At 37.8% G+C, this 15,592-nt stretch overlaps 1 protein-coding gene across 4 annotated transcripts; it reads left to right on the top strand.

Moving 5' to 3' along the window:
• Positions 1 to 1,280: 1,280 nt before the first annotated feature.
• On the top strand, positions 1,281 to 15,373 carry clic5b (chloride intracellular channel 5b). Of its 4 annotated transcripts, XM_036210379.1 has the most exons (7): positions 1,281 to 2,504; positions 2,577 to 3,023; positions 11,194 to 11,303; positions 11,381 to 11,506; positions 11,757 to 11,863; positions 12,002 to 12,177; positions 14,177 to 15,373. In XM_036210379.1, exons 1-7 carry the CDS (start codon positions 2,130 to 2,132, stop codon positions 14,339 to 14,341), a joined length of 1,506 nt encoding a protein of 501 aa, XP_036066272.1. In that variant the 5' UTR covers positions 1,281 to 2,129; the 3' UTR covers positions 14,342 to 15,373. The 4 variants fall into 4 exon arrangements, with proteins under 4 accessions (XP_036066272.1, XP_024146438.1, XP_024146439.1 ...); XM_024290670.2 differs by having other exon boundaries at positions 1,281 to 3,023; XM_024290671.2 differs by lacking the exons at positions 1,281 to 2,504; positions 2,577 to 3,023 and adding an exon at positions 7,291 to 7,786.
• Positions 15,374 to 15,592: the final 219 nt, after the last annotated feature.

The raw sequence follows: 15,592 nt of genomic DNA, 5'->3' as shown, positions 1-15,592 counted from the left end.
GAGGAAACCTTTTTGGGCATGAGTTGCAAGAACCCCTCTTTTTGCACTACAGGGTTGAAATGGAGGAGCGGGAAGGGGTAATCGCTGGCGGCTTTTTAAGGATACGTAGCCTGTAATTTGCACTCATAGTTTGCTGTTTTAAACAAAGTAGGTGACGCCTGTTTTAAAGACCCACTCCAATAAAAACGGTCTTTTTGGTGTTTTTGATGACAGAGGACATAGATAGAAAATTAAGCTCAAAACAAGTATTTCTTTATTCAAATAGGAGCAGATGAAAAAATACAGTTTAAAAAAGATGGAATTTGTGATGCTGGGCGTGCCACATCCACTTGTCGACGACTACATCCATGAACGTCTTCGCGATTTTTGTTGCACCGGCAATGCTAGGCACGAAGGGCTGTAAGCTAGTGGAGGAATGTGCAAACAGAGAACTCTCAGCATTGGGAAGGAGAAACAGGGGTAGGTCCATGCTAACTGTTCCGCCCACAACTCATACGCAAATTTCTGATGTTCTATGTCCTAAACTATGGTTATGTCCAAATTTGCCATTTTCGTTGTACGAGTAATGCTAGGTCGGGGCTGTAAGCTAGTGGGAGAGTGTGTAAACAGTGAACTCTCAGCATCGAGGAGAGGAACGAGGAGGTTACTCCATGCCAATGGTCCCGCCCACAACTCATAGGCAAATTTCTGATGTACTTTGTCCTAATTTATGGCTATGTCCGAATTTCTTCACTACTCACTACTTAGCGTACTATATAGTGCGTTCATCGTTATGTTATGCTGTCTGAATTTATAACTTTAAAATCAAGTGCCCTAGAAACTTCCCAGAATTCTCTGCAAAAAAACAGTGTGCATCAATGCTTACTTGATTAAGAAATATAGACCACAATGCATTGCGTTTGAACTATCTTTGTGAAAAATTTAAAAAAAAGTTTTTATCAGTAGAACGCAATGAATTAATCAATAATTTTCATAAAATACTCATATTGATTAGGTTTTCACTTTGCAAAATCTGTGATTTCATATAAGCTAATAAAAAAAAAGTAGTGAGCATGGCGTCCATATTGTTTTTTTATATCCAGGATACGAAATAGTCCCACACTATATAGTGTTTGGTTGGGGTATGTATTGGCGATATGATGCATATCCTGATACATGTCTCACGATACGTTATGTATCGCGATATATTCCAAGACCAGAATAATTTTTCCTTTTTTTTTTTTTAAGAATATGACTTAGAAAAAGAACTCTACCCGAATATTAATACATCTTTCATTGCAATAAAATGGTAAAATTTATTTTATTTAATGAACACAACATGTGTTGGGATGAAATATCGCGATAAATCGGTAAATCGCTTTTTTCCTACACCCCAATTTTTTTAAGTAGAGGGAATTTGGACATAGCAAATGCCTTAGAAAACGACTAAATTAAGACAAATTTGATTGGAGTGGGTCTTTAAACCTTTTTTTAAGTATCTTAAGTTTAGAAATAAAAAAAAAAAGATGTCGAATCCAAGTTAATTCACATACTTTCAGCACCTTAAATGCACCTGCTGTAATCCTGCCCTAAAAGAAAGACAGACATCACTGTGATAAACACTTTATACATAAATTGAGAGCATTTATATGTCCATTTTTGGATCATTTTAACCTTTTTAGTGAGAAGTGTTGTCTGATCGATCCCTTGAATTTCTTGGGTGATGGAAACCGGATTATATTTCAAAGTACCTAATTCTGAGATATTTGACACAAAAGAGATGTATAATTTTAATATTTGCTTGGATTTGAAATGTGGATCTTTAATATCACTGATAAATAACTATCTTTGCCATGTTGGTGCAGCTGTAAAGTCTTCTGGAAATAAAAAGACTTATAAGAAACTGTTTTTGTGTAGATTTTTTTTTGTTTTTTTAGGAAATTTGGAACATTGTTACTCGGTTGCTCACTGGACCCAAACGTCCTTGAAGGTGCAGGCCTCAGCTTCAGCATTATTCCTGCGTTAGCGCGTAGGACCAAAGGTCAGCGAGGAGCTATCATTGGAGTTTGCCCGTGCGCTCAGTCAGTCAGTCAGAAGCAGGCGGACTGTGTGCGGCTCCAGAGCTCTTTCTGTGGCAGAAGTTTACGGACATGGAGAGGATCTATGAAAACATCGATAAGGAGGACGTCCAGGATGGAGCCGACAAAGAGCCCAAGTATGAGAACACTAAGGGACCTGTTTATGAGAACACAGGCGAGCAGCTGTACAGCAAGGTGCAGATCCACACATCTGAAAAGGAAGAGCGCGACTCCCCGGACCTGATGGAGGTCAAGAACCAGGAGGAGCGCAGATCCTCGTCCTCGTCGTCCAGCGACGATGAGAACAAAGCTGAGGAGGAGGTAAAGGTGATGGAGGAACTGCAGCAAACGCTGGACGAGGAGAGCTCTAAGGTGGTCAAGGAGAACGAAGAGGGGCCTGAAGAGATCTCCAAAGCCTATGAAGTGATCGATGAGGTGCTCAAAGAGATCGAAGAGGATCCTGAGAAGATCTCTAAAGTCCATGAAGAGATACAGGAGGCACTCAAAAAGAGCGAAGAGGATCCTGAGAAGATCTCTAAAGTCCTTGAAGAGATTCAGGAGGGTCTCAAAGAAAGCGAAGAAGATCCTGAGAAGATCTCTAAAGTCCTTGAAGAGATTCAGGAGGGTCTCAAAGAAAGCGAAGAAGATCTCAATGGTCCTGAGAAGATCACCCAAGCCCACGAAGAGACTGAAGAGGCGCTCGAAGTCCAGAACAGATCCAGACATTCGTCCGTCTCTTCTCACGACTCGTCCACTCAAGGTGACCCGTGCGACGACCCGCCCGTCCAACTGCAGACCCTAGACGACAACAACCCAGAGGACGGGACGCTGACGGCGTCCGACACTGACCCGAAGCCCGACCAGCCAGATGACCACACCCTGAAAACTCTGGAGAACGTCACTTTAGAAGAGGAGAAGAAGGCGCCGGCGGATCCCAGCGCACCGAACATCTGTCTGTTCGTGAAGGTAAGAAGAAAAGCTCCACCAGTAAACCGTTATTATATCTCTGTGTCATTCATTAACAATTATGTCATAAAAATGATGCTCCATTGATTATGAATTTAGAGGAATCAATACTTCATGAATCTATTTTTTTACTTATTTAAGGCGGTAAATGAATCAGGTTGAGAAATTTCATTTTTTTCCTCATTGACTTTAATCTAGTAACAACCTGGTCTAATCATTAATCTGTTTTCTAAAATACCAGAAGGATCAGGGTTACACTGTAAAAAATGCACTTCTCAAAATAAGTTAAACAAAACAAAGACTGCCAATACAAGTAGTAAAATTGATCTTGGTAAGATTTAAACTTAAAATAAGTTCAAAATTGAAGCTTATATTATATTACTCTGGTAATTGGAAATAATGTGTCTTAAAATAAGTTTCCTTTCTATGTTTCAATTCATTTGTGTTTACGCTCAGGGCAAGCACAGGGCATTGGCGACCTAGGCAGCCGCCTATGTCACAATCTGCTGGAGGGGTGCCAAATTGCAGTTATTTAATTTTTATTTTTATTTTTTACAGTTTAACACACCACTCATTTTGTGCATTTTTTTTAAAAGGTAATAATTAAAATCAAGAAAAAAAAAAACTAAAGTTTGACATAATCAATAATTTTGCCAGGTACCGCTCCCTGTCTAAGCTAGGTGGGGGGAGGGGTGCACGGTGTAATCTGTTAGTTCTTCTTTAAAACTTTAAGCACGAAAAAGTAGCAAAACAAGCCCTCAGGGACAGCTTTAAGGTGAAAAAAAAAAAATAGGGAAGAGGAGAAAAAAACGGATTCTATGGAAGCCGAAAACGGCCTGCCTTACTTTTTTTTTTTTTTGGATCGTTTTCTCGTGATAACGACATATTATCTCGTTATCACGAGAAAACAACGTTTGTTTTGAATCCAAAGCAGAGGTTTGTCTGTTTTATTTACATTCAATTGCTTGGAAATTACCATTTCCATTGAAAAATTCTGTTTTTGGATGGAAAAGAAGATTTTAACTGGCGATCTAGGTTTTTTTTTTCTTTTCCTTATTTTAAATGTTTAATAATAGAGATCTTTAAACCAATTCACTAAATATTAGTGCAGTGAATAGTGCAACCACCTCCCAATGCAGAGGTCAGGGGTTTCCTGAATAGGGAAAAATATTGTTGTGCTAAAAATTAATTTTGAAGTGATTATTATTTAATTCTTGGGAATTAAAATTAAATAAATACTTATTTTAAGATATTCCAGGCAGCTACAGTGTTTCTTTTTTGCGTGCAGTGATTTTTGTATGTGTGTGTGGAGGGTGGGAGTGCAGAAATCACATTTCGCCTAGGGTGCCATACAGCCCGGGACCGGCCCTGGGCTGTATGTCCAGCTATCTTTATTTCTAGACTAATTACAAAAAAAACTAGAATCACACATTTCAAGGTATAATTGTCAAAATAATAAGTAAATTTGGACTAAGAAACTAGTTTGATTAAAATAAGATGTTTTCAAGATCAAATGACTGAAGATATTTTCTACAGATATAAGATAATTTAGAATATAGACTCAAATACTTGGTGATATTGTGTATTTTTTGGACATTTTTTCTCCTTTTTCTGCATTCTCGTGTATTTGTTGTGCATAAACATCTTAACTTTTGCACCCTGATAACAGAAAAACCTTAGATTGATGAGACAGATTTATAGAAACGTCTATTTTTAGTGCTATTTACCTACAACACCTGTCAAGATATGAAAGAAATGCTAAACAAATGGTTATTATATGACTTTGTAGATTAGAACTTTGTTATTGAACATCTTGTTAATAATCCACATCTATATAGATAATTTTAAACCCACCGGGGTCCGACTGAGGTATTTACAATGCATTTCAGGCGTTTGAATCCATGTAAGGACAAGAGCGGCACACATTTTATTTCTTTTTTGCTATTTATTAACTATTTTTAGCTAAAGAAAAAAGTGCAGGAACACGTTATCTGATGTGATTATAAAATAATTATGATAAAAAAGAGACTATGGTTCAACTGGGAGGAGATAAAATCTTTTTACTGCTTCTCTCCCTTTTGCTTTTTCTTATCTGAATTAATTAGCTCACCTGTTGGTGCCGACAGCTCCAGATCCTCAGAGGAACAGTCAGTCACTCTGAAACAGCCTGGAAGACTTCAGCATCCCAACATATTGATCAGTTCTGCTAAAATAGTTCATGCAGATGCTTTGGATTTCTAACCGTTTCAGTTGACTTTAATGACAAATGAATGAAGGATTCCGGTATCTGGGGTGCACGTTGTGACTGAAGAGGCCTGACAATGCTTAAAAACATTTGGATAACCTATTAGCGGACTGTGTTAGCACAGGAAACACTCCCATTCACCTTCACTCAGGCGAGATAAGAATGTCTGTTACTGTTTGATGCTCAGAGTGAATGATTAGCCCGAGGAGTTAAGAGACTCGGGTTCTGCTCTGTTTCAGGAGGACACAAAATCCTGAGCTGCTCTTAGGAGTTTCAGGAGAAAAATATTCACAAATGATAGAAGGAAGATCAATAAAGTGTTTGGTTATATTTAAATGTTAAAAAAATGGAGAAACTACAAAACAAACAACAAAAAATGATAAAGCTGGAATATATTTTTTTATTTTTGTTAAAAAACATATTTTTAGAACTTTCCAAGTCACTATAATTCAAAACTTAACTTTAAATTAAGAAGTAAATACATAATAGAAATATTCAACACTTTTTTCAAAATGGTGGCTTTTCTGTTGATTTTATCTCCATAGCAACCATTACATTTTTCGGTCACCTGAGGGTGGCGAATAGATCTTTGTAATTTTTAGATCAATTTGCAAAAGTAAATTTTATTTTACGATTTCCCTGTCATAAAGAAGAATATTTAGTGTTTTTGGTGCCTAAAAACTAGGGGTGTGTATTGGCAAGAATCTGGTGATACGATACGTATTGCAATACACATCTCACGATACATGTCTCACAATACGATACATATATAACAAAAAAAACAAAGTCAGCATTTTAAATCGATGCAAGTATCGCCATGAAATATATGGGGTCGAATCAGGATCTGCCTAAAGTGAACGAAAAACAGACGGAAAATTTGAAAAACAAAATTGTAACTGAAGCAAAAGTTATTAAATTGCAAACAAGACATTGTAAATTAAAAAAAGTGAACATTTGAAAAACCAAAGAAAAAAGCAAAACCTAAAATAAAACTTGAAAATTTGAACAATATACAGTAAATTTGAGAAAGAAATACTGAAAACTTAAAATTAAAAAAAAACTAAGAATGTAAAAATTATCAATTAAAAATAATGTATCCATTAGTAACAGCTACTGTTTTGAAAATTGAAAGTGAAAATTCAGAAAAACAAAAAAAAAATTAAATTAAATTAAAAAAAATAAACAAAATAAACACCCTGAAAATTTAGAAAACAGCAGCTGTTATTAATGGATGCATTATTTTTGAATTGATAATTTTATATTCAGTGTTTTTAATTCAAGTTTTCAGTATTTTTTTTTTTTTCAAATTAACAAAATATTTTTTTAAATGTTAGAGTTTTATCTCAAGTTTTCATTTTTCCCCCCAATCTTTTATTTTTTATTTTTTTCAAATTTATAATGTCCTGTTTTTAATAAATAAAAAAATACAATGTTTGTTTTTCAAATTTTAAATCCTTTTTCATTTACTTTAAGCAGATCCTGATTTGACCCCAGAAAAATTGCAATATATCGCCAAATCGATCTTTCCCTCTACACAACCATTAGTAGTTAGGGAGCAGGAAGGGAACTCAGACATAGCTACATGCTAAAAACGATACAGGTCGTTTGTATTTTGGCTAAAAATGGCAAATTCATAGTTTCATAGGGTTTTTAAACCTTTTCATTTAGCTTAAGTTTGGAACTAAAAAAGAAGATGTCAAATCCAAGTTAATTCACATACTTTCAGCACCTTTTAAAACATCTTAAATCGATACAAGTATCGCCAGATGAAATATCGCGATGTATCGCCGAATCAATTTTTCCCTACACCCCTTCAAAAAACGAATTTAATCGCATCTTGGTGAGTCAGCCAGTAGAGGGAGCTCTTCTGGAGACTTCTTTCTTCCCCGCTTAAAGGATGCTTCCCTCCTTCTTTTGTTTTTGTGTTTTTTTATTTTAAAATTGGACGAATCTCCTTCTAGTGAATTAAATCCTGCCTAACCTCGTTTTCTGAAAGAAGCATTTCCCAAATGAATCAGCTCAAAAGAGTCAAACACATGTGAGTATTAATTAAATATGGATGCTGCCCCACAATCCCAAAACTCACTCAAAAACCGTCCTTTTTATTATTTTATAAACACGTTTAGATGTAAAACTGACATTTCGAGGAGAAAACGGGACATAAACGTGATTCGATTCTTGTGTTTTATTTGTGGGTGTTTGGTTGCAGCGGGGAGAAAGGAGCGGATGCCGGGCTCCACCCCCCAGTATAGCCTGACACCTGCTCTCCACTGCTGGGTCACACAGATCTGCTCTGCATTTGGGTCCAAATCAGAGCCCACAAAAAAAAAAAAAACTCAGAATCTCACCTGGACGACTTAATTGAGGGAAGAATCGACCTTCAGGGTTCGTGGATCAGAATGAAAAGATCTGAGCTTTCCTGTGGAGGATGCAGACTCTCAGGATGAAAACATCTTAAAGGAGAATCGACAACATGTCCACAGACAGTAAAGAGCCTGACATTGAACTTTTTGTGAAGGTAAGGATTTTGAGTGTGTGATCAGGAAAGCTGGAGTAATCTAATAGTAAAGGTAGAGTTACGCCGTTGACCCGGGATGGTGATGACAGAGATACTGATGCTGGAAAGCCTCAGATCCCCAGTTTCAGGATGCTGCTCAGCATTAGTGGTCATAATTAGACGATTTAATCACATTAAATTGATTTATGTACTTTTTCAGAGGTAAAAGTCATAATTTTACTATAGCAACCACTTCTACAAATAAAAAACAGTAAAAAAAGTTGTTTTTAAAAAAAATCCTCACAAAAAATATACTTTTTTTTGCTAATTTATTTTTGAAAAATCACATCTCTGCTGCATTTAATCCAGTTCCCATTGAAACTCCAACCCTAAAATTAGTTGTTTTCATCTCGCTGCCATCTGAGATGTGACCTACATGAGCAGAATGGAGTCCGGCACAGAAATTCAAACGATTTTGGTGCATAAATCTAACTGATTTATTGACATTTTCACTTTTTTTGTTAAATTTGTTTTAAATATTTCATAAATCGACATTTTTCACTTAAATTAGCCTTTTTGCAAAGGAACTTCTTCAGTGGTCAGCGCGTCTCGTTGTTCCCCGGCTTTTGTCCTCCATGTTCCAGAAGCTCTCCGCTCATTATCCGCGGTATTTTGTTACCGCCGTGCAACAATGCAGAGTCACGAGCGCCGCAGCATCAAAGGCTGGCTCAGCCGCGTCACGACCGACGGCTCATCTTTCTGGTTTATTCACGCTTTGGCTGCACCTCTTTTCTCATCGTCTGTTTGGTTCTGTTTGATGTGGAGAACCACAAAGTCTGACCGGATAATAACCGAGAGGTCAGTGCACCTGCGGGGCGGTGGGGCCTCACCGTCCTCTCCTTTCTGCCCCAGCGGCCATCGAACCAGCTGATGGAATGAATACGCAGCCGATCAGGTGTCACTGATCTACATGCCGACACACGATATCACAACGGCACCCGGTTCCCTGAATTATGTAAACAGGAAGTTCCTGATGCTTTTGAGTAAACAAAAAGTGATCTATGAAAATGAAAGCAGAAAGACACAATAGAAGAACTAAAACCAGTGATTTTATTAGAAAAAGTGACAATAAACATCAACGTGAAACAAATATAAATGTACTGGATTAAAAGGACCAGATTGTTTTGCTATTCTTCTTCCTTTCTGCATCTTTGAATGAACATTTTTCCCAAAAACTAACCTAGAAACCGTTAAAAAACAACCCCTCCCCCCAGAAAACTTGATGACATCACATTGGGAAAAAACGTTTAAAAAATGAACGCTTACAGAACAAAAAATGTTCTAAAATCATAACACACGAGCAAGGAATGCCAAAAGTAAAATTTGTTATTATGGGATGGCCACAAGACCCATGCCTTGGCGGCCATTTTTTGTCAAATTTGGCAATTTTCACATTTCCACACTATATGGGAAAAGAAAATTTAGATACAAAATATGAAGTCTCGTGTTGACCTTTGACCTAGAAAATAGGCTTGAATAAAAAAAAATCCACCCCATCTTTACTCCTTTAGCATCATTTAGAAGCAATTGATTATGAACAGCGTTAGCATGGCGAGGTCGCAAAAGTGGTGTTTACATGTTGATAGCACATTTTGCACAGAAATATTATGAAAATATTATTATTTTCCAGACTATAAGTCGCACCGGAGTATAAGTCGCAGTAGCCAAAAAATGCATAATGAAGAAGAAAAAAACACATATAAGTCGCACTTTTAAGAGAATAGTCCATCATTTATGAACAAATTCAACCAGCCCGACGTAACGTTGCATTTGACATCAAATGCGATTCATGCGTCCAATTTGAATCTTTTGATGTGCGTCTAATTTAATGCTCAATACTTGCCCAAAAATGTGTTCATAAACTAGACACTCCCATTGGAGAAGCTGTCTGAAGTTTTTAGCCTCATCGCTACACGATGGAGGCTTTGGCTGTTTATCTCGTTTAAAATACACAGAAGATACGGATGATGTTGAGAGGTCAAGTTATTTATTTTAAAGAACTCCACAAAAGCATCTATAATCATCTCTCCATTCTGGGTTCAGGACAGCAGTTTTTATCTTTTTCTTACGGCGATTGTTACCTTCTAGCCTGCAGGAGCTGCATCTAAATGACAGTTTTTAGCTGCTCTTCTGTCTGTTTATAACCCAGTTTGATGGCTTGTTGTCCCGCATTAGCCCAGGAAGAGAAAAATAAAAACAATAATAATAATGTCTTGATGCAAATGAGAAAAACATCATAACATCCATGAGGAGAATGATTAGATTATCAGGAACGTTTGTTTTGAACATAACTTCTTCTTCTGCGTTTCTGTCAGCTGACAGCATTAGATACTGATAACCTACAAAGCATTAGATACTGATAACCTACAGTGCCCTCTAGTGGTTGTTATTGGGAAACAACCACCCAAAGGCAACTGGTTTAAGTGGGGAAAATAACAAATATATGAGCCCATTTATGTCTAACAAAATCACATATAAGTCGCTCCTGAGTATAAGTCGCACCCTTGGAAAATCTATGAAAAAAGCGCGACTTATAGTCCGGAAAATACGGTAGTTGATTTGTTGGCTCAAGCTGAACAAAATGATATGCTATACACCAGGGGTATTCAAGTCCAGGCCTCGAGGGCCGGTGTCCTACATGTTTTCCAACCAACCTTCCATTGAAGCTCCTTATTGGCTAAACATACCTGATCCTGGAAATTAGCAGCCAATAAGGAGCTTCAATGGAAGGTTGGTTGGAAAACATGTAGGACACCGGCCCTCGAGGCCTGGATTTGAATACCCCTGCTATACACTATGACCCCATAAGCAGTGTGGGTGTGGTTAACAAAAAACCTCTGTTGCTAAGGAAATCCGACAGTTTACTTTTGCAGATTCTTCTAAAATTTAAATCGACCTTTTTGTCAACCCCAGGTGACCAAAAAATGCAATGGTTGCTATGGAGTTAAACCAACAAAAAAGCCACCATTTTGAAAAAAGTGGGGTTTTTTTTAGATACATTTGTCACATGTACTGGAAACTCTCATAAATCCTTGTTTACACGATTTGATCTGGAAAGGAGTCGAATTTAATGATGTTTGGCTAAGAAGAATACCACCGTAAAGAATGGCAACGCTAGCTTAATGCTATATTGGTGCTTTGTAATGTCAAGAGCAGCTCCGCCCCAAAACGTCCCATTCTATTTTTACTAAATTGAGTAAAAATATGTTGAATATGTGAAGTATTGGCTGAATTACGGACCTCGTTAGTGGATAAATCGCTAGTTAATTGTCTTAAAATGTAGGAAATATTATAAAATCCTTCAGTTTCTTGGACTTTTGTTGGACGGTTGTGTTGCAAAATGTCATAAATCCACTTTGTGTTTGCAGGCCGGCATTGATGGAGAAACCGTCGGGAACTGCCCCTTCTCTCAGCGTCTCTTCATGATCCTTTGGCTCAAAGGCGTCGTCTTCAACGTCACCACCGTCGACCTCAGGAGGTCGGCGCTTCTACACAGCTCGCCCAAAGGGAAAAAGACATTTTGGTGCCGACCTTTTTTTGTTCTCTGCTTTGCAGAAAGCCTGAAGATCTGCACAACCTGGCCCCGGGGACACACCCTCCGTTCCTCACCTTTGATGGAGAAGTCCGGACAGATACCAACAAGATCGAGGAGTTTCTAGAGGCGACGCTCTGCCCTCCTAAGTAATTTTGCAAAAACTCAAATATCTGAATATTTGAACAACCTTTCAGTAGGAATGTGAAAGGGTTTTTGTTTCTGCTCCTTGTTCAGATTCCCTAAATCTCTTTTACAGCCTGTAAAGTTCTTTACATTAAAGTTGGGAACTGGCTGTGAGGCTCTAACACCGTTCAGACGTGAGCTTAGCTCCAGTCCAGGTGTTAATGCCGTCCAGATGTTTTGGCCTGATGGCACCTCCCGCCTTTGTGTGCTCAGGTATCCCAAACTGGCTGCCAGGCACCGAGAGTCCAACATAGCTGGAAATGACATCTTTGCCAAATTCTCAGCCTACATCAAGAACACTAAACCTGAGGCCAACGAAGGCAAGTTTCTCACATTTTCTCTCAGGAGTTTTACGTTTCTCCACTAGGTTGCAGCAAAGTCAAACGTTTAGGAGCCGGTTGGCTTGCAGTGATAGAAGAGTGTCCCTCATGGATGCTTCTTCTGCCGTCTGTCTCCAGCTCTGGAGAAAGGCTTGACCAAAGCCCTGAAGAAGCTGGACGACTACCTTAGCAGCCCCCTGCCGGACGAGGCCGACGCTAACAGCTCCGAGGAGGGCTCCAGCAGAAGCTTCCTGGACGGGAACGAGCTCACGCTTGCAGACTGCAACCTCCTGCCCAAACTGCATATCGTCAAGGTGACGGAAAAGACAAAATGATGCGATGTTTTTGTAATAAAACATTTAATTTTATTTTGAAAACATAACCAGTTACATTACTTACACCACAAGATCTGCATAAGATTTCCTGCACAGGTTAATTGAACTTTGACCTCAGGTAGAAACCGCCATCTTATATTTAGAAAAAAAAATCAACTTCATTACCTTTTACTAGTTTATTTTCCTCCTAGAGATTTCAATTTATCACCTCCTAAGTTCATTCTGAAGCTACTGTTGGTTTTAAAGTTTGTAAAGAGTCTGGCGATACCATACGTATCACGATACATGTGTCCCGATACACATCACAATTTATCACCAGACAGTACCAGAGACGACATTTCACTTAAGGAAAAAAAATTATGGCTTAAAATAAACTTTATCTGAATATTTATCCACCTTTAATATAGATAAAATTGTAAAATACATTTTTTGTTATGATCCGATCGTTAATCACTGGATCTGTATCTCCTATACAAGTTGCTTATAACCAAGCAAATCATGGTGTTTTTTTCAGTAATTTAGAAAACATAATAAAGAATAGTTTTTAAATTTAGTTGTAATTATTGTTTGTAAGTTTTGCATGGCAAGAGTCTAGTGATACGTTACATATCACAATATACACGTCACACAATACGTATCATGATACCACAAGACTGTACCAGAGACAATATTTCACTTAAAAAAAAACACATTTTTAAAAAAAATCAGAACATAAATTACTAGAACTGGATCTTATATACAAGTTGCTTTTAACCCAGTGATCAATTCTTGAAGTCATTTATAAAATATTATAAATTATATAAATAAAAAAGTGTACATTTTGAATAGTGTTGGTGTGGTGTAAGGTTGTGCATTGGCAGGAGTCTAGCGATACGATACATATCGCGATACAATATGTATCACAATATATTGCAAAACAGTACCAGAGTTTATATTTCATTTTTTTTAAATTATAACTTATTAAACTCAAAAACAGAATTTAATATAAACTAAAATTGACAGAACTACTGAGCTAATTTAACATTTTTTATTTAATTTGCGATACCATACGTATCATGATACTTGTGTCCCGATATGTATCACGATACATCACAAGACAGTACCAGCAGCAATATTTCTTTTTTTTATATGAAAAAAATGACTTAACAGAAATTTTCTCGGAATATTTAAGCACTTTTTACATAAATACAATCGTAAAATATTTAAATGACCAGAACAGTAATCACTGGATCTGTATCTAATATACAAGTTGCTTTTAACCAAGCAGATTTATGGGGCTTTTCTTTAAGTAATTAACAAAATATAATAAAATTATAAATAGTAGTTTGTATATTTAGTTGTAATAATAGTTTGTAAATTTCGGACGGCACTTGACGTGGTGTAGATGTGTTTATTGGTAAGAATCTGGTGATACCGTATGTATCACGGTATATCACCAGACAGTACCAGAGCTAATAATTGACTTTTTAATAAAAAGTTATGACTTAATAAACATTTTATCTGAATATTTATGGACCTTTAACACAAATACAATTGTAGAAAGATGAAAACTTTAGAACTTTTGTTAGTTGATTCAATGTTTAACGTTTTTTGTGTCAGAAAACTCAAGAATTGTTATTTTAATAAAAAAAATTCTACTCACTAAAAACATGTTTTCCTTAACTAAGCTTATTTTGGAATTAAAATCTTTCTTGTTAAGATAATTATTCTTGCAAAAATACGTTTTTTTTTTGTTTTTTGCTGAAGATTCAGTTCTTGCAGTGCACTAATAAAAATGAAAGATTGGATCAATTAGCAAAAATTGTGTCATTTGTTACATTTAAAAATATTAGCTTATATAAAATGAAAAATGTTAGTTTATAGTTAACTAAAAATATGTAATTTAATTTTTGTCCCTCTTTAAGTGCCAATTTTTATTTTATTTTTTTTACATTTTTGACTTATTTTCAGTATGCTAACAGATGTTCTTCTGTTCTAGGTCGTTGCTAAGAAGTACCGTAACTACGACATCCCGGCGGACATGAAGGGGGTGTGGCGTTACCTGAACGAAGCCTACGCCCGCGACGAGTTCACCAACACCTGTGCTGAAACCGCCGAGATCGAGACCGCCTACAAAGACGTGGCGAGGAGACTGGCCAAGTAGCTCTGAAACGAACGGTCCTGGCCCCGTCGGTCGCTGAGCAAGAGATCAATCAAACCCAGCATCAAACGCCGCCATAAAAGTCTCGGCTTCTCACTCAAAAGTGATTGTCTGTATTTATTTCTCGTAACACAAAGGTCTCTTTCAGACAAACTCCGACACACGGCCAAATATTTTACTAGCTGCTGATGTCAAGGTCGTTCTCTTTATTTATTCCCGAATCCACAGAAGTCTAGTCTGACTCCAGTGTTTATTATCAATCTCTGGCTCCCGGGGAGACACCTTGTTTCATCTGTGATTGATGATTAATGCTAAATATGTGTTGAATATGACCCTTCTCAACCTGCAGTTTCATTTCGATCATCAATCATTACCTAAAGTATTGCTCTCCTGGTTTTTTCCCCGAGCTTATGCGTGTCTTGAGATTCACTCCGGCCTTAAATAGAGACTTTCTCTCACTCTTTCAGCAAGAACAAACTCCGGCCAGAAGTGAAGGCTTTAACAGAACAAAGTTTGTGTTGGACGCGCTCGCATGTATTCAAACGTGATATAGAACCCTTCAGAACACTAAAAAACCCCTTCCACCGGAGGATAGAAACCCACGCCAACGTCACTGATGGACTCGTTCTGACAAATGCAAAAAGCTTATTAGCGCTCACTCCAAGTATTGATTTTGTCTTAAGTTACCGCATGATATTACAAATGGAGACACTATTTATTTAGCAGTCCCAATCAGGCCTGATTGGGCCGCGCCATTAGAGCGGCGATGAAAAGGGGTCCGGGGTGGTCGGGAGCCCCGCCCTCCAGGTGACCGATGGAAAGCTCGTTCTTCCGCTGTGATGAGTCTATTTAAAAACCCTGAGGTTTCTTTGAACGGAAACTCGTCTCCGGGCTTATCGTCTTTGGCCGCCGCCGCAGCGAGACTTCCGTGAAGGGCCGTAATGCTCTGGTGCGGTTTGGACAAACACACGATACGAAACTGGAGCATGATGACTGAGAGGCAAACGTCTGCAAATAAAATAATATTTTCACAGATCGGCTCCTGCCTTTTCTTTCCCAGCGACACGATCGCTCGGCGCAGATACCGTCAAGAGTTAAGTGTGCCTGACTGAGCTGATCAAATCCAGGGGTGCAGGTTTGTTTCTCCATCCACAGCAGAGAGAGTGATGACCGCTGACAGGCTTAAATAGAGGCTTCCATGCCAAGGATCAAACGCCATCCCTCTTCTCCACTCTCTCATTAAGACGGAAAACC

Source organism: Oryzias melastigma, linkage group LG24 (assembly GCF_002922805.2).
Source record: "Oryzias melastigma strain HK-1 linkage group LG24, ASM292280v2, whole genome shotgun sequence".
Taxonomy (NCBI): domain Eukaryota; kingdom Metazoa; phylum Chordata; class Actinopteri; order Beloniformes; family Adrianichthyidae; genus Oryzias; species Oryzias melastigma.
This window is presented reverse-complemented; position numbering and strand designations above follow the sequence as displayed.